General features: G+C 52.8%; 1 protein-coding gene across 1 annotated transcript; it reads left to right on the forward strand.

The window, feature by feature from the left end:
• Positions 1–19,958, forward strand: NLRP13 (NLR family pyrin domain containing 13). Its single transcript, XM_040253775.1, has 9 exons — positions 1–457; positions 7,155–7,220; positions 8,639–10,229; positions 12,479–12,646; positions 14,843–15,010; positions 17,082–17,252; positions 17,738–17,908; positions 18,700–18,870; positions 19,784–19,958. The coding sequence occupies exons 1-9, from the start codon at positions 1–3 to the stop codon at positions 19,956–19,958; spliced, it is 3,138 nt and encodes a 1,045-aa protein (XP_040109709.1).
• Positions 19,959–25,410: the final 5,452 nt, after the last annotated feature.

The following is a 25,410-nucleotide window of genomic DNA, read 5'->3' on the forward strand; positions in this document are numbered from 1 at the left end:
ATGGCTTCCCCTGCCGGCATTTCTGGGCACGATGGTGCCCGTGACCAGCTGCTGTCCCACCTGAGGGGCTTGGATCCCTGGCAGCTGGAGGACTTCAAACTCGGCCTGCAGTGCCCGGAGCTGCTGCCGGAGGGCGCCCGCAGGATCCCCTGGGCAGACCTGAGAGCCGCGGGCCCCGCCGAGCTGCTCTGCCTGCTGGAGGAGCGCTTCCCCGGGAGGCGGACGTGGGAGGCGGCCCTCCACGTCTTTGAGGACCTGCGGCTGAGCTCGCTGTGCGAGCGGGTGCGAGCAGAGCTGCACGGTGAGCGGGCGGCGGGCGCGCTGCTGGGCGTTTGTGGGGTCCTCCCTGATTGCCGCTCCTCCCTGAGCGGGAGCCTCCCTGACGGGCTGTGGGAGTCCGGCGCCCTGGCCCGGGCGCCGGTGGTGATGGAAAGAAAGCACCAAGAGGGACCTGAAAGTTCAGCTCTGTTACTAGACAGCTTTCGTTTCAAAAATCTTCACTTCTTACTCATTCTTGGCTGTGCTCGGTCGTCACTGCTGCGCCGGGCTTTCTCTAGCTGCAGTCAGTGGGGCGTCTCTGGTTTCCGAGCACGGGCTCGAGGTGCACGCGGGCTCCCCCCGGCCTCCAAAGCGCAGGCTCAGGAGTTGAGCAGGAGTGGATTTGCGCCACAGCCTGTGGGATCTTCCCGGACCAGGGATTGGACTGGTGTCTCCTGCGTTGCAAGGCAGATTTGTAGCCGCTGGGCCACACAGGGGAGCCCTGGGTGTTTTGTTTTTGTTTTTGTTTTAGCTTATTTAGTTATTTGAGTTTCCCCAGTGGCTCAGTGGTAAAGAATTCGCCTCCCAATGCAGGAAACACAGGAGATGCAGGTTCGATCCCTAGTCTGGGACGATCCCCTGAAGAAGGAAATTGCAACCTACCCAATATTCTTGCCGGGGAAATCCCGTGGGCTATAGTCCACGGGGTCTCACAGAGTCCGACACGACTGAGTGACTCACCGCGCACATCAGTGTAAGACAGTTCCCTGTTCCCTACACGCCCTCCAACATTGATTGCTTGTAGACTTTTCGATAGCCATTCTGACTGATGTGAGCTGATAGCTCATTGTCGTTTTGATTAGAATTTCTTAAATATTTAGCGAAGTGGAGTGTTTCTCTCCTTTTTTAAATTGGAGTATAATTGCTTTCAAGGTTACAATGTACTTAAAAAAAACAGTAGGAGTAAACTTGGAAATTGGCTTCTTGACCGTCTGCCCTGCCTTGAATTCTTTTTCCTGGACTTACTCCAGGACGTTTGTTGATCATGGGTGTGTTTTCCTTACATCCGGGAGGCCAGGTGAACCGTAAGTGCCCATCCGCAGAGGTTTTTCAGGTGTTGTTACCAAATGTGGCCACAAGGCGGCAGCATTTCCCCATGCGCTACTTGATAATTCAGTTTTTAGTCTCTACTGGAGTCCAGTTGATTTCCGATGTTCTGTCTGTTTTAGGTTCACAGGCAATTGCTTCAGCTATACCTAGACGTTTATATATTCTTCTTGGAGTATTCCCATTTATCGAACTCGATAGACTTCCCTGTGCTATTCAGTAGGTTTTTAAAAATTATCTGTTTGATATATACTAGCGTGTATATTCGGAGAAGGCAATGGCAGCCCACTCCAGTGCTCTTGCCTGGAAAATCCCATGCGGGAGGAGCCTGGTGGGCTGCAGTCCATGGGGTCGCTAAGAGTCGGACGCGACTGAGCAACCTCACTTTCCCTTTTCCCTTTCATGCATTGGAGAAGGAAATGGCAGCCCACTCCAGTGTTCTTGCCTGGAGACTCCCAGGGACGGGGGAGCCTGGTGGGCTGCCCTCTATGGGGTCGCACAGAGTCGGACACGACTGAAGCGACTTAGCAGCAGCAGCAGCAGTGTGTATCTGTTAACCAAGCTCTTCATGTATCCCTCGCCCTGGACTTATAATCATCAGTTGCTCTTTTAGTCTGAGTCTGTTTCTGTCTCTAAATGAGTCCATCAGTGTGAATTATCGCTTCTGTCTGTAAGTGCGGCCTCTCTCCTCTCCGGCTTCGCGCCGTGTGATAAATCTCTCGGTCCATCCATGCTGCTGCGTTGGCATTTTTCGTTCTTTTTGGACTACTGCGTGTCTTCCAGGGCGTCGGTGGACCCGCTACTCTTCATTTCTCTACTGATGGACATTCTGCTCTGACGCTGTGTCTCGTATATTGTGAATAGTCCTGCCCTGAAGATTGAGATGCCTGTGCCGTTTTAAACTGTGATTGTCTGCGGACCTAAGGCAAAGGGTGGGGTTGCCGGATCAGGCGGTTAGTCTGTGCTTGGTGTTTTAAGAGTTTCCTGGTGGCTCAGACGGTAAGGCGTCTGGTGTGTTAAGGAATCTCCACACTGCTTTCCTTGGTGGCCGCACCACCACCCCCCACGTCCCTCCCCGCCCACAGAGCAGGAGGAGTCGCTGCTCCCCCACCCTCCGCAGCCGTTATCTTTGTAGGTCTTCCAAGGACAGCCGTTCTGAGGGGCGGGCTGATGGTGCCTTTGATTGGCATTTCTCCAACAGTGATGCTGAGCACTTTCCCCGCGCTTTATGGCCACCTGGGTGCCTTCCTTGGAGAAATGCCCATCTAGGTCTTTGGCTCGTTTTTCCATCAGGTTGTTTGGTTTGTATTTTCTGATATTGCTCTGCATGAGCTGTCTGCATGCTTCAGAGATGAATTTTTTGTGGGTATCTTCATTTGCAAAGGTTTTTTCCCCCTCATTCTGAGGCATGTCTTTTTCTTTATGGATTTTCCTTTTCCCTTTCACTGAGTTTTCTTTTTCATTATTCTGAGTTGGGCCCAAAAAGCCCTGCCTGTGGTTAATGTGAAAACTCTCTCTGCCTATACTTTGCCCAAGAGGTTGAGAGTAGTCATGCCCCCATGGAGGTCTTCAATCGATTTGAGGTTTCTTTCCTGTCTGGGGTTCGGAAGCGTCCTGACTTCATTCTCTTTTCACTTGTTTAATGACCCTCCGCTTAGTCCTCCCGCCTGGCTGTTACCAATTTCCCAGCGTCAGTGCAGGAGGCTTCCTTTTCTCCACACCCTCCCCAGCGTTTGTTTGTGGACTTTTTGACAAAGGCCGTTCTGATCAGTGTGAGGCGATGACTGCCTTTCAGTTTTGGTTTGCATTTCTCTAAAGATTTAGCGATGTTGAAAGCTTTTTCACGTGATTTTTAAAAAGCAGTGTGAGTAAAACTAACCTCTTGAAATTTGCCTATTAAACGTCTACTCTGTTTTGAATTCTTTCCCCGGACCTACCCAAGGACATTTGTTGAGGGCAGGTGTTTCTTTCCATCCATCCCTGCAGACTTGGTGATATTAAGTGCCCATGAAGTGAAGTGAAAGTCGCTCAGTCGTGTCCGACTGTTTGCGACCCCATGGACTGTATAGTCCCTGGAATTCTCCAGGCCAGAATACTGGAATGGGCAGCCTTTCCCTTCTCCAGGGGATCTTCCCAATCCAGGGATCAAACCCAGGTCTCCCGCATTGCCGGCGGATTCTTTACCAGCTGAGCCACACGGGAAGGCCAGGAATACTGGAGTGGGTAGCCTATCCCCTTCTCCAGCGGATCTTCCCGACCCAGGAATTGAACCGGGGTCTCCAGCATTGCAGGTGGATTCTCTCCCAACTGAGCAACAGGGTCAATTGCCCAGGAGCACAGATTTTCCCACTGTAGTTACCAAAAGCGACCACAAGGTGGCAGCATTTTCCCATGCGCAACATTTTTGTCCTTTTGCTAATATAATTTTTATTTTCTATTGGAGTAGCGTTGATTTCCGATGTTGTGTTTGTTTCAGGCGAACAGGAACATGATTGAGTTATACATAGATGTGTATCTTTTTTTTCTCTTTCCATGTATGTTATGACAGTGTTTTCAGTAGACTTCCCTGGGCTAACAGTAGGATAAGAAGTGGTGTGTATCTGTTAATCCCAGCCTCTTAACGTCTCCCTTCTCCTCCCCCCTTTTCCCCTTAATAATCGTAAATTGGTTTTCTAAGTCTGTGAGTCTGTTAGTAAATGAGTTCACTGGTATGAATTGATGGGTCTCTCCTGTAAGTGGTCTCTCTTCCTGCCTTCACTTAGTGTGGTCATCTCTTGCTCCATCCATGCTGCTCACAGAGGCATTTTTCCCCCGCTCTTTTTGATGGCTGAGTGTATTCTGGTGTGTGGATGGACCAGGCACTCATTTTTCTGTCAGTGGATATTTTGGCCAATGCTCTGCCTAGGGTATTATGAAGAGTGCAGCCCTGAAAATAGGGGTGCACGTGTCATTTCAAATTATGATTTTCTGTGGCTCTAAGCCAAGGTGTGGGCTTAGATGTGGTAACTCTATATTTAGTGTATTAAGAAATCTCTGTGCTGTTTTCCTTCTTATATCCCGCCTACGGTGTGGGAGGATTCCATGCTCCCATCAACACTTAATCTTTCCAAAATCTTTTGGAGGATGGCCATTCTGAGCAGTGGGACTGATAACATCGTGTGTTTTGATTTGCAATGCTTGAATAATTAGTGATGCAGAGTCTCTTTCCAAGGGCTTTTTATCTTCTCATCAGCCCTGTTATGAATTCTTTCCCAGTGATTTACCTCGGGGCATTTCCTGAGGGCAGGCGTCATTTCCAGCCCCGCAGGCCTGGTGAATATTCGGCCCATCAACACCGGTTTTCAAGGGGTTGTTACAGGGAATGGCCACAAGACGGCAGCATTTCTCCCTGCCCAACTCCGGTTACCTGGGCAACCAGAGCCTCAGGGCGAGTCCTGTTCCTGGGGTGTTAATTAGAATGGAGACACCTAAGGCCTGTGTGTCCTTCTTCTTACCTTTGATCCCCAGACACACCCCAGTTCCTGCCACACCGCTCTGCAGAGGGAGCTGTCCTCAGGCTGGGACCCTAAGGGAGGAGGCTGAACCCCACCCCCGGGACACACGGAGCCCCGGGGACTTTGGAAGCGCCTCTAGCCCAGAGGCCGCACGGTCCTTTGGGGGCTCTAGGTTTGCCTTTGCTGCAGGAGAGACCCCCGGGTCTGGAGATGGTGGGCTCAGGCAGCCGGGAACAGGAAGGCCAGGTCCGGGGGTGCTCACTGCGGGCACAGCCTGCCCGGCGCCCTCAGCCTCGTCCCGCCTGGGGACCGGAGCCTGCTCAGGCCCCAGGGCTGCGACTCCAGCCCGGGTCCCCAAGGCCCGAGGGGACAGGGTCAGCGGCTCTTCTGCCTTTTTCTCTCCCTCCCTCCATGTTTATTTTCAGTTGGAGTGAAAAGGTGAGTTACAATGGTGTGGTTTTTTTTTTTTTTTTGGTGTACAGACACTTAGTTCATTTATACATAGACATATGTGCTCTTTTCTGGTTCTCTCCCGTATATAATGTTGAGTGGGATTCCTTGTGCTCCGCAGTGGGTCCTTGTGGATTCTTTTATAAATAGTAGTGAGTCTGTGTTCTCTTGCCTGCTGATCTCTCCCTGCCCCACACCTTTCCCTTTGGTAGCCGTAGTTTGTGAGGCTGTTTCCGTTTCCTAAGCAAGGTCATGTGTATCCACGTTGGGATGCCAGCTCTCAGTGATATTGCGTGGTGCTTCTCTTTCCTCTTCTGGCCTCACTCCGTGTGGTCGCCGCTTCGCTTCCCCACGGCTGAGCGTGGCGTCTCTCGCCTGTCCTTGCGGCGGGCGGACACTGCCTTCTGTCCGTGCGCCCCCCCTCCTTTATCCAGCCCTCTGTCCTTCTGCACTCAGGTTGCTTCTGCATCTTGGCTGTGGGACCTGGTGCCACCGTGATCGTTGTGGCGCGGGCGATCTTAAAGTTTTGGTTTCTTTGGATCTACGCTTGGGTGTGGGGTGGCTGTCCATGTATGGTGGGTGTTTAGCCGTCTCCTGCTCCAGTGTAGAGAGCCGGTGATGGGCGTGATGAATCAGTACATTACAGAGCCCGGTAGCCGTGAGCAATGCAGGGGAGAGGGAAGGAGAGGAGGGGCTGGCAGGGGCGGGGCGGGGCGGGAGAGTTGGGGCCACGGAAGGCGTGTGATGCATTCTTAACAGGATCACCAACTACCTTTTTTTTTCTTTGCTTTTACAGTTGGTGGGGGCCAGACATTTTCTTTTCTTTTTAAAACCGTCTTTCTGGGAGAATAGCTGCTCACAATGCTGTCATTTCTGCTGCAGCGCAGGGCGGGGCAGCCGTCTGTGCACCTGGACGCTCTCTTGGACCCCCCTCGGCCGCGAGCGCTGAGCGGAGCTCCCTGCGGGGCGGCAGGTTCTCCTTCTCCACAGCGTGTGTCCCCGTCTCCCAGCCCCCACCCCACCCCCGCCCCTCTTGGTGTCCATACGCCTCTTCTCCTCGTCTGTGTTTCTATTTCTGCTTTATAATTAAGATCATCTCTGCCAATTTTTTCCGACTCCACATATATGTAATTCATACACGATATGTGTATTTCTCTTCCTGACTTACCACACTCTGACACACTGTAGGTCCACCCAGGTGGCCAGGCGCCAAGATGTGAGCAGAGCCTCCGAGGGGATGGAGCGAGCCAAGCGGAAATGGCGGGGGCAGGGAGGCGGGGGAGCATTCCAGACCGGGGGTTGCTGGCTGGATCCAGGGCCCCAAACAGTGGTATTTTTTTTTAACGATTAAAAAAAATTTAATTGAAGGATAATTACTTTACAGACTTTTGTTTTCTGTCAAACCTCAACATGAATTGGTCACAGGTATACGCATGCCCCTCCCTGTTGCAGCTCCCTCCCATCTCCCCGCCGACCCCACCACCCCACCCCTCTCGGTTGATAGGCAGCCCCTGTTTGAGTTTCCTGAGCCACGCAGCAAATTCCCCTCGGCTATCTCTTTTACGCATGGGAATGTACATTTCCGTGTTACTCTCTCCGTGCATCTCACCCTCTCCTCCCCTCTCCCTGTGCCCATAGGGGTGCGCTTTTAACATGAGCTGCGGTTTTGCAAAGGAGCATGTTTTCAGTGTGGTCAGGTTGATAAGCTGGAAGGTATGACTTTCAGTCTCTTTAATCCCACGTCTGGCAGAGAAACGGTTGGTTCTGCTCAGATCACCTGTGGTTCTGAGCTTGTTTTCCAGCCGAGCAGAATCTCAGCATCCCATCCTCACTGTTTCATTTCAGAAATGTCACAGCTGTGCAGACTCCAAGATCCAAACCAGGAAGAGCCAGAGGCGCTGGAAGAGACAGGTTTGTGGACTACTTTACAATGATCACAGACAAGCTGCTCGGTGGAACGCGCATTCCATGCGTTCTACTTTTGCCCCTGCCTTGAAATTGCCTTCCAGTTATAGTATGCCAGAAACTAGCCAATCTGACCTTCCGATCAAGCCTGGAAGAGCAACAGGTCACCGTTAGCCGGACATTCTCACCGGGTCCCCTCTAAGGGGTTAGGTACAGTGTCTGCCGTCTCTGGACTTTGCGTTGCAGTGATACATAGCTGTATTTTATTTTTTACACAATTCTAACAGGTTGCATTGTATTTACAGTTTTTTTTTTTTTTTTTTTTTTAGCTATAATCCCCGTGTGGTACACAGCCTCCTTGTAGCCTGTCTTAGGAACAGTAGTTTGTACCTCCCCTCCCCCCCCCCCTATATTGCCCCTCCCCTCCCCTCCCCCTATGGGCAACCACAAGTTTGTTCTCTGTGTCTGTGAGTCTTTTCTGTTATAGTCACTAGTTTGAATTTTTTACATGTCACATATGAATGATATTGTATGTAGGTCTGACTTAGTTCATTTAGTAAAGTGGTGTCCAAGCCCATTCCATATTGCTGCAGGTGGCATTACTGTATTCTTTTTATAGCTGAGTAATAGTCCACTACACACGTGCGCCCACACACACGCACACACACTCTGGGTCTGTCTTATCCATTTGTCTGTCAATGGACATCTGGGTTGCTTCCGCATCCTGGCTGTTGTAAATAGCGCTGCTGTGAACGCTGGGATGCATGTGTCTTTTCGGACTGTGGCTTTCTTCAGATATATGACCGGAAGTGGGCAACCTCCACACTCTTCCCCTTAGTGGCTGCACCAATTTCCATTCCCCACCCACAGTGTAGGAGGGCTCCCTTTTCTCCACACCCTCTCCAGCATTTATTTCTCATGGACTTTATGGTGGCCATTCTGACTGGTGTGAGGTGATACCTCATTGTAGGTGGTTTTTTTTTTCTTTTTTTTTTAAGTTTTTCATTTCCTGTTGGAGTACAGCTTCCCCTCTGGCTCCGGGGTAAAGAATCTGCCTGCCAGTGCAGGAGACTAGGGTTCGATCCCTGGATGCGGACGATTCCCTGGAGAAGGAAATGGCAACCCACTCCAGTATTCTTGCCTGGAGAATCCCCTGGACAGACGAGCCTGGTGGGCGACAGTCCATGGGGTTGCAAAGAGTCAGACACGACTTAGCAACTCTAGAGCGACCACAGTGGATTAACAATGCTGTAAGTTTCAAGTGGACCGCGAGGGGACTCAGCCGTGCTATACCTGTATCCATTCTCCACCCAAACCTCGCTCCCACCGCCCTGTAGTTCCGACTTGGGTTTCTCTGGTCCTTAGTGATGCTGAGCATGATCTCAGGCGCCTCTGGGCCGTCTGTCGCCTCCCTTCCCTTTCAGCCCACAGAAGAAGATACAGGGAGAGGCTGAGGACCCGGATCCTGGCCCTGTGGGAGCGCACGCCCTGGCCCGAGGACCACATCTACCTGCGGCACGTGACCCAGCGGGAGCACGAGGAGCTGCAGGCCCTCCTGCAACCGCGGGGGGCCGGGGCGCCGCCCCTCACCGTGCTGCTCGAGGGCGCGGCTGGCGTGGGCAAGACCACGCTGGCCAGCAAGCTGGTGCTGCACTGGGCGGCGGGCGTCCTCTTCCGGGGCCGCTTCTCCTACGTCTTCTACATCAGCGGCCACCGGCTGGCCGAGCTCGGAGACACCAGCTTCGCCGGCCTGCTGGCCCTGGACTGGCGGGACTCGCAGGTCCCCGTGGAAGAGTTCAGGGCGCACCCCGAGCGGCTGCTGTTCGTCATCGACGGCGCGGAAGAGGTGACCCTGGGCTGCGACGGCTCCGCCAGCCGGCCCGGCGCCGACTGGTACCAGGAGCTCCCGGCGGCCAGCATCCTAGTCCGCCTGCTGAAGAAGGAGCTGGTCCCCGAGGCGACCTTGCTCGTCACCGCCGGGCCCACTGGGGGCCGCGCCCTCCGGAGGCTGCTGCTCAGCCCGTGCCGCGTGGTCATCCCGGGCTTCACCGAAGGGGACCGCCGGGAGTATCTCAGGAGGTTCCTGGGGGACGCGGACGTGGCCGAGGAGGCCTGGCGCCGGATGCGCGGGTCGGAGAGCCTGGTCCGCTCGTGCGCCGCGCCGCTGGCGTGCTGGGCCGTGTGCGCCGGCCTCAAGCGGCAGCTGGCCGCCAGCCCGGCCTCGGCACCGGCGCCGGGCGCGCCCACCCCCACCAGCCTCTACGCCCGCCTCTTCTGCAGCCTCCTCGCGGGGGCGGAGCCGGGTCTGCGGGCCGGCAGCTCGGCCGGACAGTGGCGGGCCTTCTGCTCGCTGGCCGCCGAGGGGCTGTGGCTGGCCGCCTTCACCTTTGCGGGAGACACCCTGGAGCGCCGGCGCCTGGAGGCCCCTTTCATCGACGGTCTGCTGAGGCTGCAGATTCTTCGAAGGGTCAGCGATTGTGAGCACTGCGTGACGTTTGCTCACCGGAGCTTCCAGGAGTTCTTCGGGGCCTTGTTCTACGTGCTCCAGGGGTCCCGAGGCTCGCTGGGCGGGGTCCCCCGGCATCAGGAGATGAGGCGGTGGCTGAACCACGCCTTCGCCGACGCCAACCCGTACTGGCGTCAGACGGTGCGCTTTTTCTTCGGCCTCTTAGGAACAGGCCTGGCCAGGCAACTGGAAGAGGCCTTGGGTTGCCAGGTGTCCCCCGGGGCGGCGGGCGAGCTGTTGGACTGGGCGGAGGAACTGGAGAGGTGCGGCGCCGTCTCGGCGCACTTTGACTTCCTGTGGCTGTTCCAGTGCCTGCAGGAGACCCAGGACGAAAACCTGGCCCGGCGGGTTTTGAATCACCTCCCGGAGGCCGATCTGGACATTCAGGGCTGCGAACACCTCCGGGCCTCTTCCTTTTGCCTCAAGCACTGTCAGAACTTACGAAAGCTGAGGCTCTCCGTCAGCCGGGTGCTGGAAAACGAAAGGACTTCCGGCCTGGGAACTCCGGAGTGAGTATTGCGGAGGCCCCCTCCTTACCTGACTTTGGCTCCCCTTCGCAGGCTCCGCCCACGTTATTCCAGGAAACCCGGGGTTCTGGTCTGTTGCTGTGTTATCCGTGGTTTGTTGTTTGGTTGTTTAGTCATGCCCAGCTCTTTGAGACCCCACGGACTGCAGCACGCCAGGCTTCTCTTCCCTTCACCATGTCCCGGAGCTTGCTCAAACTCATGCCCACCGACTTGGGGATGCCATCCAACCATCTCATCCTCTGTCGTCCCCTTCTCCTCCTGCCTTCAGCATTTCCCAGCATCAGGGTCTTTTCCAGTGAGTCAGCTCTTCGCATCAGGTGGCCAAAGGACTGGAGCTTCAGCTTCATCAGTCCTTCCAGTGAATATTCAGGGCTGATTTCTTTTAGGACTGACCAAGCATCCTAGATCAGCTCCAGTCTGTGAGCACTTTTTCCTTGAGGTTTTATGTAGGATTCCCTGGGTTCTTAACTCATTTACTCAGGGGTAATTTTTGTATCTCAGACCCTGCATGTTGAAGGTTTATGTACCAGGCATCAAGAGATGATATCTACTGTGTCAAACTGGTGCCCGAAACTCAGTGGAGGGGGGTCTGCTATTGTCTCTCAGAGATAAGAAAGCACAGTTCTCTTAGTCCCTGTGGCTCTGAAGCAGCCCGGCCCAGGGTCGGCGCCCAGCTCCATTTCAGAGCTCCAGACCTTCCATAAAATGCCCTGTGGCTCTCCTCTGAGCATGCGTTGGAGCCCGAGTGGGGCCAGTGGCGTCACCAAAGTCTTAAAGCTTTCTCTGAGTTTGTCCCTTTGTCCTCCTGAAAGAATAATATTTTAAAATACTTGAGTTTCATCTGGTTCTTCTCCTGTGACCTCTTTTTATCCTGTCCCTGACACTTCTGGCTTCCTGGCTGGATGATAAGGAAGCTTAGCTGTTCTCCTAAATTCAGGTCCCAGAAGTGTTTTCTAAATTGTTATCTTGAAACAGGAGTTGCTGTGTATATTATCAAGCCCTTTCCTGTTTAACCCTCAAATTTTCAAGAAGCAGCAGTTCAGTTTTGAGGGAAGTTGAAATGCTGAGCAGCTTAATTTCTTTGTGTTGACCTGACTGTGATATCAATAAGGTGCTTGGTTTGGGGGTGTGACGGCAGGAGGAGAAGGGGGTAACAGAGAATGAGATGGTTGGATGGCATCACTGACTTGATGGACATGAGTTCCAGCAAGTTCTGGGAGCTGGTGATGGACAGGGAGGCCTGGCGTGCTGCAGTCCATGGGGTCGCAAAGAGTCGGGTGTGACTGAGCGACTGAACTGATGGTTACTGGTGATCATTTATCCTGTCCTGGAATCCCTAAAACTTCAATAGGTGACTATTTCGGTGATGTTCAGTAATGGGTCATGTAAGTGCTTTTACTACAAGTGATTTCCCAAAAGTAACCTCAACTTATTATGAGAATTAGCAGCCACAACATCCCTCACTTTATGTGTGATCATCCTAAGGTGTAAGGAAGTTTCAGACCTGCCCTGAGTGAAGATCTGATGTTGAGATTATTTCTTTCTTCTCTACAGCACAGCTTCTTACTGGCTTTTTTCCCCTCAGTGGTTTTAAACGCTGTATCAGTATTACTGTTGCTCAGTTGCTAAGTCATAGCCTGTCCAACTCTTTGCGACCCCATGGACTGCAGCATGCCAGGCTTCCTTGTCCTTACTATCCCCAAGAGTTTATTCAAACTCATGTCCATTGAGTCAATGATGCCATCCAATCATCTCATCCTCTGTCGTCCCCTTCTCCTGCCCTCAATCTTTCCCAGCATCATGATATCTTACAATGAGTTGACTCTTCTCATCAGGTGGCCAAAGTATTGGAGTTTCAGCTTCAGCATCAGTCCTTCTAATGAATATTCAGAACTGATGTCCTTTAGGATGGACTGGTTGGATCTCCTGCAGTCCCAGGGACTCTCAAGAGTCCAACACCACAGTTCAAAAGCATCAATTCTTTGGCGCTCAGCTTTCTTTATAGTCCAATTCTCACATGCATACACAACTACTGGAAAAACCATAGCCTTGACTAGATGGACCTTTGTCGGCAAAGTGGTGTCTCTGCTTTTCGGGTTGCAGAGTTTCATATTCAGGGCCCCAGTGAGTCCCTTGTGAGGGTGTCTTGCTGCCTCCTGTACTTCACGTTCTGGGTGTTGGTTGGGTTTCACCAACTCTCATCAGCGTTCTCTCTCGTTTCCCCCACGAAGGATGAGGGCTGCCGATTTCCAGATGTGTCAGTGGGAGGATATTTGCTCGGTGTTTTGCAGCGGGAGCCTGAGCGAGCTGGACCTGAGTAACAGCAAGCTTAGCACTGCCTCCATGATGAGACTCTGTCTCAAGCTGGGAAACCCACCGTGCAGACTTCAGAAACTAGCGTAAGTGTGAGACGCTCACAATTTGAAGAACACTACTGGAGAATAACCCAACTTATTTTATCTTTTGATGACAGTCATAAGTATCTATTAGCCAGAAAGTGAGCTGGGCACTTAGGAGAATAAAATCAAGGGACTTAGAGTCATGAAGCGCCTACTTAGGCAGAGTCAACTGAAGTTTTTTAGAAAATGACTATCTGATGGAGTAAGAAGTGGCAAGCTGGTCAGAGACTTGACCTTTCAAGAGCAAATTCCTTCAGAGCCATGAACAGCTCAGTAACTGTCATGAATCACGGCTCTAGAATTAGTGTGTGGCGTTCCCTCGCACGTGGCACCCTTCATTTCTACTTGGTTGAGTCTGACCTTTTTTTGTGTGTGTGTTTTTAATTGTGCCGCGTTGTGTAGGCATCAGCCATAATTACACGTCGAGCCGCCTCCTGCCTCCCCGCTCCCTCCGCCGGCGCGGAAGGGGCTCGCCGAGCCAGAGAGCAGCTTGTGACCTGCCCCCAGCCTTAGCCAATCGCGTGTACACGCTGGTGCTCCTCTCCATCCGCCCCTCCCTCCCCTTCCCCCGCTGTTTCCACAATTCTCTGCCTCTCCATCGCTCCTGCAAGTAGGTTCATCCGCACCATCTTTCTAGATTCTGTAACGTGCGTTGATAGGCAGTATTTGTTTTTCTCTTTATGAATTTGTAGAACAGGCTCTAGGTTCATCCACTTCGCTAGAACTGACTCAAATGCATTGTTTTTTACAGCTGAGTGATATTCCGTTGTATATACGGACCACACCTTCCTTATCCATTCATCTGTTGCTGGACATGTAGGTTGCTTCCGTTCCTGGCTATTGCAAACACCCGGGGACCCGACCCTTTAATAATTTAGCTCTAGGGCCCCCTGGGAGTCAGGAGTTCTGGTGCATGGGCTTAGTGGCCCTGCAGCATGTGGGATCCTCCTGGATCAGGGATTGAACCTATGTCCCCTACATAAGGCGGGCAAATTCTTAACCTCTGGACCACCAGGGAAGTCCCAGAACAGTTACTTCTTGCCCTCGTGGAGCTTACCTTATGGCAGAGAAACAAAGTTTTTTTTTTTTTTTTAAAGATTTTGTGTGTGTGGACCACTTTTAAAGTCTTTATTGAATTTGTTGTGGTACTGCTTCTGTTTTTTTTTTTTCTTTGCCCCACTGGAAGGCCTGTGGGTTCTTAGCTCTCCAGCCAGGGATTGAACCCACACCCCTTGCACTGAGAGGCAGAATCTTAAACACTGGGCCCCCAGGGAAGTCCCTGGGGAAACAGACTTCAGTGTTCATGAGATGGGGACTTGTCCCAAAGCAGAAGGAAGCCAGTTCAGCAACTCCCCCACCCGCGTCTCGCTGTGACCCCATGGACTGCAGCCCGCCAGGCTCCTCTGTCCGTGAGATTCTCCAGGCAAGAATTCTGGAGTGGGCTGCCATTTCCTTCTCCAGGGGATCTTCCCAACCCAGGGGTCGACCCTGCATCTCCTGCGTTGGCAGGCGGATTCTTTACCACTGAGCCACCTGGGAAGCCCACAGACGCACCAAAGTGTATAGACAGACAGCCGGTGGGAAGCTGCTGTGTCCCTCAGGGAGCTCAGCCCGGTGCTCCTCAATGACCTAGCGGGTGGGGTGGGGCGGGAGCCGGGAGGAGGGTTCAGAGGGAGGGGCCTGTGTGTGCCCGTGGCTGGTTCTTGTTGCTGTAGGGCAGAGACTACACAACCCTGTAAAACAATTGTCGTCCAATTAGAAATGGAAATCGAGTGCAGTTCAGCGCTGAGACTCCCCTCAGTGTCTGGGTTCCTCTTGTATCAGTCCCTCGCCCTGGCAGTTGGGTGTGTGTGCCAGAGAAGGCAATGGCACCTCACTCCAGTCCTCTTGCCTGGAAAATCCCATGGGCGGAGGAGCCTGGTGGGCTGCAGTCCATGGGGTCGCGAAGAGTCAGACACGACTGAGTGACTTCCCTTTCACTTTTCACTTTCATGCATTGGAGAAGGAAATAGCAACCCACTCCAGTGTTGTTCTTGCCTGGAGAATCCCAGGGACGGGGGAGCCTGGGGGGCTGTGGTCTATGGGGTCGCACAGAGTCGGACATGACTGACGCGACTTAGCAGCAGCAGCAGTGTTGGAAAGATGAGCCGCGGGAGCGTCTCCCCTCCAGCGCTCCGTCCCTGCGTCTCTCCGCAGCTGTAAGTCCGTGTCCCCCGTGGAGGGTCTGAGGGAGCTTGGCCTTCTGCTTCGAGGTAACCAGCACCTCACTCACCTGGACCTGAGCTCCAACAGCCTGGACACCGCCGTGTCCCTGGGCGTGTTCAGAATGCTGGGGCACTCGGCCTGCAGCCTCAAGTACCTGTGGTGAGTCGCTGCATTCCGGTCCTGTCCCCAACCTCACGCGTGGGTCTGAGGACTCACTGGGAGGGCTGGAGTCAATGTTGCAGGGAAAGGATGCGAAGGCTAGCAAAGGGGGAGAATGCACGGGAGTGGAGCATGCGTGCTAAGTTGCCTCGGTCGTGTCCGATTCTTTCTGACCCCGTGGACTGTAGCCTGCCAGGCTCCTCTGTCCCTGAGGATTCTCCAGGCAAGAATCCTGGAATGGGTTGCCATTTCCTCCTCCAGGGCATCTTCCTGACCCAAGGATCGAACCCAGGTCTCCTGCATTGGCAGGCGGGTTCTTTACCGTCTGAGCCGCCAGGGAAGCCCCGCGTCTCTCCGATAGGTTGGAGTCCTGTGGCCTGAGCGCTGAGGTTTGCCATCAGCTCTTCATGGAACTCGGCAGGAACTCGAGTCTGACCTTCCTCAGCCTGGCGGACAACGACCTCTCCCACGTTGAGCTGGAGAGACTGCGGGAGCCCCCTGGGACGGCCACCTGTGCCCTGAAGGAGCTGTCGTAAGTCTCCCTGCTTCTGCAGAATGCCCTTCCTTGCAGGATTGTGGGGCAGAGTGGGGGTGTCAGTGGGGCTGCGTCTGGGGCGCCTCAGGGACCCCCGTGTTGTGTCTCCCTATCCTGGAAAACGGTCTCATCACCCTCATGCCTCCCACCCCTCCCCTCGGGGCCCATCTCGGCTGCCTCTCCCCTCGGGGCCCTGTGTCTGCCACCTCTCCCCTCTCCCCTCGGGGCCCCTCCTCAGCCAGCTTCGCTCTCACCTTGTCTTGGCCGTCTTGACCATCAGCTGCTTTTGTCTCTTTTGTCTCACCTCCTCAGGCCTCTGCCAGCCTCCTCCAAACAGGCTGCTTTTCACCCAGGGGCGATTTTGTCCCGCCGGGGACGTGAGGCAGTGTCTGGACCCGGGCTTGGTTTTCACTTGTGGGGAGGGGAGTTTGCTCTTGGCATCTAGTGGGTCAGGACCAGCTGTGATCAGAGCCTCCGGAGCCCTGGAGCGTGCGTGCTCAGTTGCATCCGACCCTTGGTCGCTCTCTGCAGCCTCTGTCCATGGGGTTCTCCAGGCGAGAAGACTGGAGTGAGTTGGCCATTTCCTCCTCCGGGGGATCTTCCTGAGCCAGGGATTGAACCTGGGCCTCCTGCAATTGGCAGGTGGATTCTTTACCACTGAGCCACGTGGGAAGCCCCACGGAGCCTTGGAGGGGCCCCCCAGTCGAGAACGATCTGGCCCAACGGTCATCAGGACTGAAATGGAGAAATCTTTTTTTTTTTAAACGTTTAATTTTGTAGTGGGGTATTGCTGATTAGCAAACAATGTTGTGTGAGTTTCAAGTGAACAGAAAAGAGACTCAGCCGAACATAAATATGCATCCGTTCTCCCCCAGACTCCCCTCCCTTCCAGGCTGCCACAGGGAGCAGAGTTCCCTGTGCTTACAGTCGCTCCTTGTTGGTGCTCTATGTTAAATACAGCTGTGTGCCCATGTCCATCCCAAACTCCCTAACTAGTCCTTCCCCCACCCTCCCGCCCTGGAAACTATAAGTTCATTCTCTGAGTCTGTGGGTTTCCTTTAAAAATTTTTTTTGATACATATTTTATCTTTTTAAATTTTTAAATTATGAAAATATAAACAGGTTTGGAAAACACAGAACAAAGTTACATATGGTTCCATTATATATTACAGTTGTTTAAGTAGATAAATGAAGATTTTTAGTTGGAGGTTCAGTTTCAAACTCTCAGGAATTAGAGTGAATGTACAGAGAAGCAGAAGAATATAGCAGACCTGAAAAGCATTATGAACCAGTTCGACATAATTAAGCTTTATACAGCCTTGTGAGCCGCCTCCTGTTCCGTAAGATTGTTTGTGAGGATATGAGGAATGTCATGTGGTAGAGAGGTGTTACCTTTGCCACCTCACTCTCCTCCTTGGTGCTTCTCTTCTTTACCTGACTTGATCTTTGCACAGCCCTGGGCCCCGGGATGGAGAGTTGGGGAGCAGAAAGGGAGCCGGGCGTGCTGGGGCTCACCCGGTGTCTCCCCCGCTGCAGGCTGGAGAAGGGGAACCTGTCGGCAGCCGCCTGTGAGCACTTGGCCTCACTTCTCACCAGCAGCCCCCGCCTGACTCGACTGTGCCTGGGACTGAACCCGCTCGGAGACGAGGGCGTGCGGTTGCTGTGCAGCTCCCTGACTTGGCCAGAGTGCGTCCTGCAGAGACTGGAGTGAGTCCCGCCTGGCTCGGTGTCCGAGGGGACCCTCTGTGGGGCGGCCCCTGGGGGTCCCTTTGCATCTCTGGGTTTCCCGGGTGGTCCTGGTGGTGAAGAACCTGCCTGCTGGTGCAGGAGCCCTGGGTTCCATCCCTGGGTCAGGAAGGTGCCCTGGAGGAGGAAATGGCAACCCGCCCCAGTGTCCTTGCCTGGAGAATCCCACAGACAGGAGAGCCTGGCGGGCTGCAGTCCATGGGGTCTGAGTCGGACATGACTGGAGTGACTTAACACATTTGTATAAAGCTCAAAAAAGCAACACAAAAGATGCTTCTATTTTTTTTAACCCAGCCATGAGTGGGTCAGTCTGGGGTGAGAGAGGGTGATGGGCAGGTACCGGGCGTGTCCGGGACGGGGCTCAGGGAGGCCCCGCGGGGGCAGGAGGGCGGCGTGGCCCCGAGCTGCTGTCCTGAGCGCCCGTCTCTGTGCTTCTGGCTGCACAGGCTCTGGTGCTGCCGGCTTGGCGTGCCCAGCTGTTGGCACCTGTCGTTCGCCCTCTGCCGGAGCCGGAGCCTGACACGCCTGAACCTGAGGAGGAACGCCCTGGGAGACGGGGGAGCGAAGCTCCTGTGCGCAGCCCTGGGCCGTGCGGACTGCACCCTGCAGAGCCTGAAGTGAGTCCCGCCACTGCCTCGGGGTCAGAGGCCTCCAGGAGGGGCGTGTCACTCGGCCCGAGCTCAGCTGGGCTCCGAGTCCTGGGCCCGGTGGCCAGTCCCCAGCGGGCTCTTGGTTTTGCTGGAGGTGGGAATGTGTGGGTGGGTGTCGGTGGTGGTGGCTGTTCAGTCGCTCAGTCGTGTCCGACTCTTTGCGACCCCATGAACTGCAGCACACCAGGCCTCCCTGTCCATCACCAACTCCCGGAGTCCACCCAAACCCATTCCATCGAGTCGGTGATGCCATCCAACCATCTCATCCTCTGTCGTCCCCTTCTCCTCCTGCCCTGTCTTTCCCAGCATCGGGGTTTTTTCAAATGAGTCAGTTCTTCGCATCAGGTGGCCAAAGTATTGGAGCTTCAGCTTCAACATCAGTCCTTCCAATAAACACCCAGGACTGATCTCCTTTAGGATGGAATATTCTTTGATAGCAACAACAACAAAAGAGAGAGTCTGGGTGCTCTGGGGGTCAGTGTTGCAGAGAGAGTCCTAAACACAGACGAGCCTGTCGATGGCCTGAGGCTGGGCGGGGAGAGGGCCGCGTGGCTGTTCCTTCTACTGTCTTCCATTCACGGGTACACGAGGCGCCCAGGCGTTCAGACCTGCTAACCAGCACCCTCCTCTTTCCAGGGCTCAGGAGAAGCCTGGTTTTGGCGTCGCTTTCTTCCTTAGAAGGCGGGCTGGAACGTGCAGAAAGGAAGGTTCAAGGGTTGCTTTTCCCTCGTTTGTATTTCCTTTTTATCATCTTGCAGCTTGTCACACTGCTCTCTCACGGTGGCGGGCTGTCGCGAGCTTGCTTACGCCCTCAAGCGCAATAGTCACCTGAAGATTCTGGACGTCGGGAACAATGACGTTCAGGACGAGGGGGTGAGGGAGCTGTGCAGTGTCCTGAAAAGTCCGAGCTGTGTGTTGCAGACACTCGGGTGAGTCAGTGGTTTTTCTTTCATTTTTTTAGGGGGGTGGGTTACCTTTTCTTCTGGTAATACAGTGAATTTACAGAAAAAAGGTGCAAAAGAGGTACAAAGAATTGCCATTAACCTTTGAACAAGACTCCATGGTAGTTTACATTCTGCCTGAAAGATGTATTCTGTGGCCTCTCTCTCCGTCCCCATCTCTCTCTGTATCTGTAACATTTGTCATCTAGGCACCTGTGTATCTACCATCTGTGTACACGTCTGTTATCCGTGGATTTATGTCAGCCTCTTGTCCCCTTTGCCTTTTTATTGCTAGCAGCTAGCTAGTATTTTCAGATTTTTGCGTTTGAAATGTAGAAATAGGATGGAAGAAGTGTAATGCGGGACGGTCGTGTTATTTGTCCTTTTCAGGGCCTTATAAATGAACACGTCCACTTTACACTAAGATTACTTCCTCCACGTTCGGGCTAAACTTCAGTTTCTCATCTGTCAGGTGGGGTTTAAGCTATCCCCTGCCTTCTACAGGGTCGGCATATGGGTTAAATGTTACCTGTCAACACTTGGAAAGTGTCTGGTGTGTGTTAGCAAGTCTGCTTCAGTAGCACACGAGCTGTGTGCGTGTCTTACGGGTCCAGCTCTTTGCGACCCCGTGGACTGTGGCCCGCCAGGCTCCTCTGTCCATGGGATTCTCCAGGCAAGAGTACTGGAGGGGGTTGCCGTTGCCTTCTCCAGGGGATCGTCCCCAACCAGGGATCGAGCCCGCGTCTCTTGTGTCTCCCTCATTGGCAGGCGGATTCTTTACCACTGAGCCGCCTGGGAAGCCCTTCAGTAGCGTGTTTCCCCCTAAATCCTGAGTCCCTTTTGTGTGTAACTCCTCTGTCTTGGAGGACCGTCTTTCACGCTTCTGTCCCAACACCCCTAGGTTGGAGAAATGCAGTTTAACGGCCGCTTGCTGCCGGCCGCTGTCCTCTGTTCTCGGAAGCAGTAAAAGCCTGGAGAACCTGAACCTTTTAGGAAATGACCTGGGGCCGGACGGAGTCAGCAGACTGTGGAAGCCCTTGAGAAAGTCGACGTGCAAGCTGCAGAAACTCGGGTAATTCCCCCGACTCCTACACGGGGAAGCGGCTGTCGGGACGGGGATGAACGGGACGAGGTCCTAGAGCGAGTCCACAGTTCAGTTTCCCAGGGCGTTCAGTTTCCTAGGGTGGTTCGGGCCAGCGAACTTCCGGCGTCACGCGTGGTGGCCCGCATCCACGTTGTCCAGTAGAGGAGCCGCTAGCGGCGTGCATGTACCGGACACTTGAAATGTGGTTCCTGTGGTGGACAAGCTGACTTTTTAGTCTTTAGGCTGAACCAGCCAGCCACGTGTGCCTGGGGGTCCCCAGACTGGATGGCGCGGTCCTACACACTTGGTGCTTTGGGGAGCGAGTCCCCTACTTTTCTCATTCTGGTGCCTGCCGAGTCTCGCTCAGACGTTCACTCAGCAACTTCCTTCCCAGTGCTGACCTTGGGCCGAGCACAAGGGCGTGGCGGTTGGTGCGACACACAGTCCTGGGCCTTCTCATCATGGTGTGTGTTTGTCTTTGGGAGATAAATCCAAGACCCATGATAGCAGGGTTAGCTACTGTGAATGCTGGGAGGGAAGCTCCGGGTTGTGGTGGAGATCAGGGTGAGCAGGGTGGTGAGGGAAGGCGTGTCTGGGGGGTCCTGGCGAGGCTGGAGGGATGAACCGTGTGTCTGGCAGGGAAGACAGACAGTGACTGCAGCTGAGGGAGGCATGTGCTCCGAGGAAGTCAGAGGAACGTGTGCGGAGCCCCAAGGTTGGACTGAGCTCTGTGTGGCCTTTGGGGGCATTGCGAGAAGCGCATTTGATTTTTTAAACGTTTTATTTTGTGTTGGAGTACAGCCGATGAACAGTGCTGTGATAGTTTCAGGTGAACAGCGAAGGGGCTCAGCCACCCACATATATACACACCCATTCTCCCCCAGACTCCCCTCCCATCCAGCCTGCCACACGATGCTGAGCAGAGTTCCCTGCGTCTGCAGTGGGGCCTTGTTTCCCATTTTAAACACAGCTGTGTGTGCATGTCCATCCCAGACTCTCTTTTTTTGCCACTGGCAACTGTGAGTTCGTTTGAAAGAAGAGCATTTAATTAGAACACTTCCCACCTTGTTTAATATCCTGGAGATGAGGTCAGAAAGATAAGCTGTGGTTTTACTTCTTTATTTTTTTTTTTTGAGAAAGACCTTAAACTAAGCATGTTTTAGCAGGAATCCTCTTCAATACCAGGGAACCTTGCCCACTCTGAGAAGTTGGTCAAAAGCTGTACATTGAGGATTTCGTATTATCGACTTCATAACTAAGACACACATTAAAAGTTTTTATTGGGGTCTAGCTGCTTTACAGTGTTGCTAGTTTCTGCTGTGCTGTGCAGCAAAGTGTATTAGCCGTCTGCTACCTACATCCCCTCTATTTTGCATTTCCTTTCCATTTAGGTGGCTCAGAGGGTAAAGCGTCTGCCTGCAACGCAGGACACCTGGGTTCGATCCCTGGGTCAGGAAGATCCCCTGGAGAAGGAAGTGGCAATCCACTCCAGTACTCTTGCCTGGAGAATCCCATGGACAGAGGAGCCTGATGGGCTACAGTCCACAGGATCGCAAAGAGCCGGACACGACCGAGCGACTTCACTTTCACTTTCCCATTTAGGTTGCCAGAGTACTGAGTAGAGTTCCCTGTGCTGTGCAGGGGGTTCTCCTTAGTCACCGATTTTATGCGTAGTATCAATAATGGATGTGTGTCAGTTCCAATCTCCCAGTTCTTCCCACCCCCACCACCCCCCCTTTATGTCTATATGTCTGTTCTCAATGTCTGTGTCTCTACTTCTGCTTTGTAAATAAGATTGTATACACCAGTATTTTGGGGATTCCACATATCTGCATTAATAGACGGCATTTGTTTTCCGCTGACTTGCTTCACTCTGTTTGACAGTCTCTAGGTCCTTCCACGTCTCTGCAGATGCTCCGTCACATGTTTAAAAATGGAAGTACGGCTGATTTATAACTGTGCTTCTTCCAGGTGTGAAGCAAAGTGATTCAGTTATTGTTCCGTGTCGATTATGTCTGTTCTTTCCTACTCTCGTTCCTTTTCCTCGTGGGTTGTTACCAAATGTTGAGTATAGTTTTCTGTGCTGTGTAGGCCTTTTGTGGTTGTGCTTTTCATTGGAATGCCCTGTCTTAGGTTTGTTTCATCATCTTTCCTGGGGATTTCCTGTCTGTGGAAAGGCGCTCTAGTGCCTTGGAATCTCTGCATGAAGCTGGAGGTAGAGAGAGATGCATGGGACGTAGAAGTTAGCTTCTCTGGGACACCTATCTTAGCATCCCATCCTGTCTCCATCTCTTCTCCTTCTGTCTCTATATTTGCAGGCTCGAAAAAGACTTGTGCTCTGTAGTGAGTGCCGAGTTGGAGAAACTACATGAGAAGGGGTGCTCTTTGCAGGTCAAGTCTCAGTGGGACTTTAATGACCCTGAAGAGAGATGGTGGTGGTGACCCAGGGAGGCGACACCACAGGTTTACCACAGCCCGTCCTGGGAGAACAGCCTCCCGGACGCGTGTGTCGCTCAGGAATTTCCATTCATGGGGACGAATGAGCCGTCGCCTCCAGAATGCCCCTTCAGCCTGTGACAGGCAGCACGTTAAATGCCCAGTCTCCAGAATCCTAACCCAAGTCTGTATTTGGCCCAAGATCCCTCATGGGCTTGCCTGTAAGTGTTTTTTTCCCTCATTGGTGTAATAAGTTAAATTCTTGGGGCCATTAAGAGGATTAAATAAAGCAAAGGATGTTAAAAAATGTCTTGAGGAAATTGAAAACTTCATTTCTCATGGATTGAGAGGTGGGATAGATGTAGTTATAATTCCATAATTATAATACTGTGATGAAATTTGCCTGATGGAGAACTTGACGGATTCTTTTTTGTTTGACAAATTGTATTTATTCTTTAACACTTTATCTTGTATTGGAGTATAGCTGATTAACAATGTCGTGACAGTTTCAGGTGGACAGCAAGGGGACTCAGCCACACATACACATGGATCCATTCTCCCCCAAACTCCCCTCCCATGCAGGCTGCCACAGAACCCTGAGCAGAGTTCCCTGTGTCTACAGTAGGTCCTTATTGGTCCATTTTAAATACAACCCTGAAAAAAAATAAAAAATAAAAAATAAAAAAAAAAAAAAATAAATACAACCCTGGTTGCATGTCCATCCCACACTCCCAGGGGAGGTGGGGTAGACTGGTTCTTAATATGCAAATAGACCCAGTTTCAGCCTTTGCATCTTGTTGTGAAAGATCACAGGCTGTGTTTACATCTAAAGCGTAATCCACCGACCTGGAAATATCGAACGTGGATCCCACACAGGATATGACGTGACATCGATGGTGTCATGCGTGAAAAGTATATGAAGAGTAGGAACTCACAGAATGGTCATTTTCTCTGCCTTTTCCTAACACCCAGGATTCTTTCTTACCTTCCTTTTCAACAAGCAAAGGCTACCAGTGGCCTCAGGGCACAGATGGAGATTTTATTTTGAACTTGATGATTTATAACACCATCATTTTTTTTTCTGTTGTTCAGTTGCTAAGTCACGTCCAACTCTTTGCAACCCCATGGAGTGCAGCATGCCAGGCTTCCCTTTACTGTCGTTTACTACATCATCCTTCCCTATCTCCTGGAGTTGGCTCAAATTCATGTCCACTGGGTCGGTGATGCCATCCAACCATCTCATCCTCTGTCTTCCCCTTCTTGTCCTGCCTTCAATCTTTCCCAGCATCAGGCTCTTTTCCAATGAGTCAATTCTTCACATCAGGTGGCTAAAGTATTGGAGTTTCAGCTTCAGCATCAGTCCTTCCAATGAATATTCAGGACTGATTTCCTTTAGGAGGGACTGTGTGGATCTCCTCGCAGTCCAAGGGTCTCAAGAGTCTTCTCCAACACCACAGTTCAAAAGCATCAATTCTTCAGCACTCGCTTTCTTCTCAGTCTAACTCTCACATCCATACACAACTACTGGAAAAACCATAGCTTTGACTAGATGGACCTTTGTTGGCAAAGTAATGTCTCTGCTTTTTAATATGCTGTCTAGGTTGGTCACAGCTTTTCTTCCAAGGAACAAGCGTGTTATAATTTCATGGCTGTAGTCACCACCTGAAGTGATTTTGGAGCTCCCCCCCAAATAAAGTCTGTCACTGTTTCCATTGTTTCCCCATCTATTTGCCAAGATTCAGGAGCAGAACCTGGGGGTTCTAGGATCCCTAAGGAGCCGCAGGAAGGGGGAAACGGTGGGAAAACACGAAGCCAAGGCATCTGAGAGCTGCATCAACCCCAGGTGAAAATCGTCATGGGCCCTGATATAAAACGTGAGAACAGAATTCAGCAGGTAGAAGGTGACGAAGGTGACCACCAGCATCAGGATGGTGCAGGCGGCTCTGGTCTCCAGGGGGCATCTGTGGTGCCCAGCGGGAGTGTGGACATACTGCACCCTCTGGCGGTGTCTGTGCAGGAGAAGCACCATGGAGCCGCTGGACCAGACCATGAGGTAAGGAACACGGCATCCGAGGTGGACCACAGATAGACAAAGCCTGCTTTAGAAGCCGAGGGTGAGCAGAACCACATGCCCTGGGCATCAGTATAGTTGTGCTTGTCCTGTGGACCAGAGATGCTCACAGGAATCCAGATACTCGTTAAGAGACTGAGCACCCAGCAGGTGCAGCAGGAAGGACCAGTGACCCTGGGGGCCCTTCCTCTGAGCATCACCCACTCTGCTCTCCTGGGGGTGAGAGTGAAGGACTGATAGGTGCTCAGGACGCAGCTGGAGCATGGGGCGGTGCCGCGAGCCACCCTCTGTATGTAATACACAAACTCACACCCCAGGCTGTTCAGGGGCTTCCTTGACGCAAAAGCTGCCATTGTGTGGGGAGCCCCAATGGAGAGAAGAACCAAGGAGTTGGCCAGGGCCATGTGGGCGACAATTGTCTGCAGGGGTCTCTGTGGCCAAGCAAGGCTGGGGAGGCATCACAGAAGAGGGTGACGTCAGCCAGAGCCCCGTTCCCAGCCTGTAACAGAACGAGGGCTTTCAGAAACATTTCCCCTGATTCTTTCTGGGGTGGAGCATCTTTCTGAATGTGGGTTTCTCTGGTGGTTCAGACAGAGAATCCGCGTGCAGTGCAGGACATGCGGGTTTGATCCCTGGGTCAGGAAGATCCCCTGGAGAAGGGAATGGCAACCCCCTTTGGTATTCTTGCCTGGAGAATCCCATGGACAGAGGAGCCTGGCGGGCTGCAGTCCACGGGGTCACAAAGAGTTGGACATGACCGAGCAACTGGCGCTTTTGCTTTCTCACATCCTTCTGAGCACATGTGGAGAGGGCTTCAGAGCGGCCTGGCGTGAAGATCAGGGTTTGCTAGTGCAGACATGGGGACTCTTATACGACCTTGTACACAGGTCCTGGGCCTTCTATTCCAAAAAGAGAGACACTATCATCCATCAGAGAG

The sequence above is a fragment of the Oryx dammah genome, unplaced genomic scaffold (genome assembly GCF_014754425.2).
Source record: "Oryx dammah isolate SB20612 unplaced genomic scaffold, SCBI_Odam_1.1 HiC_scaffold_13, whole genome shotgun sequence".
Classification (NCBI taxonomy): domain Eukaryota; kingdom Metazoa; phylum Chordata; class Mammalia; order Artiodactyla; family Bovidae; genus Oryx; species Oryx dammah.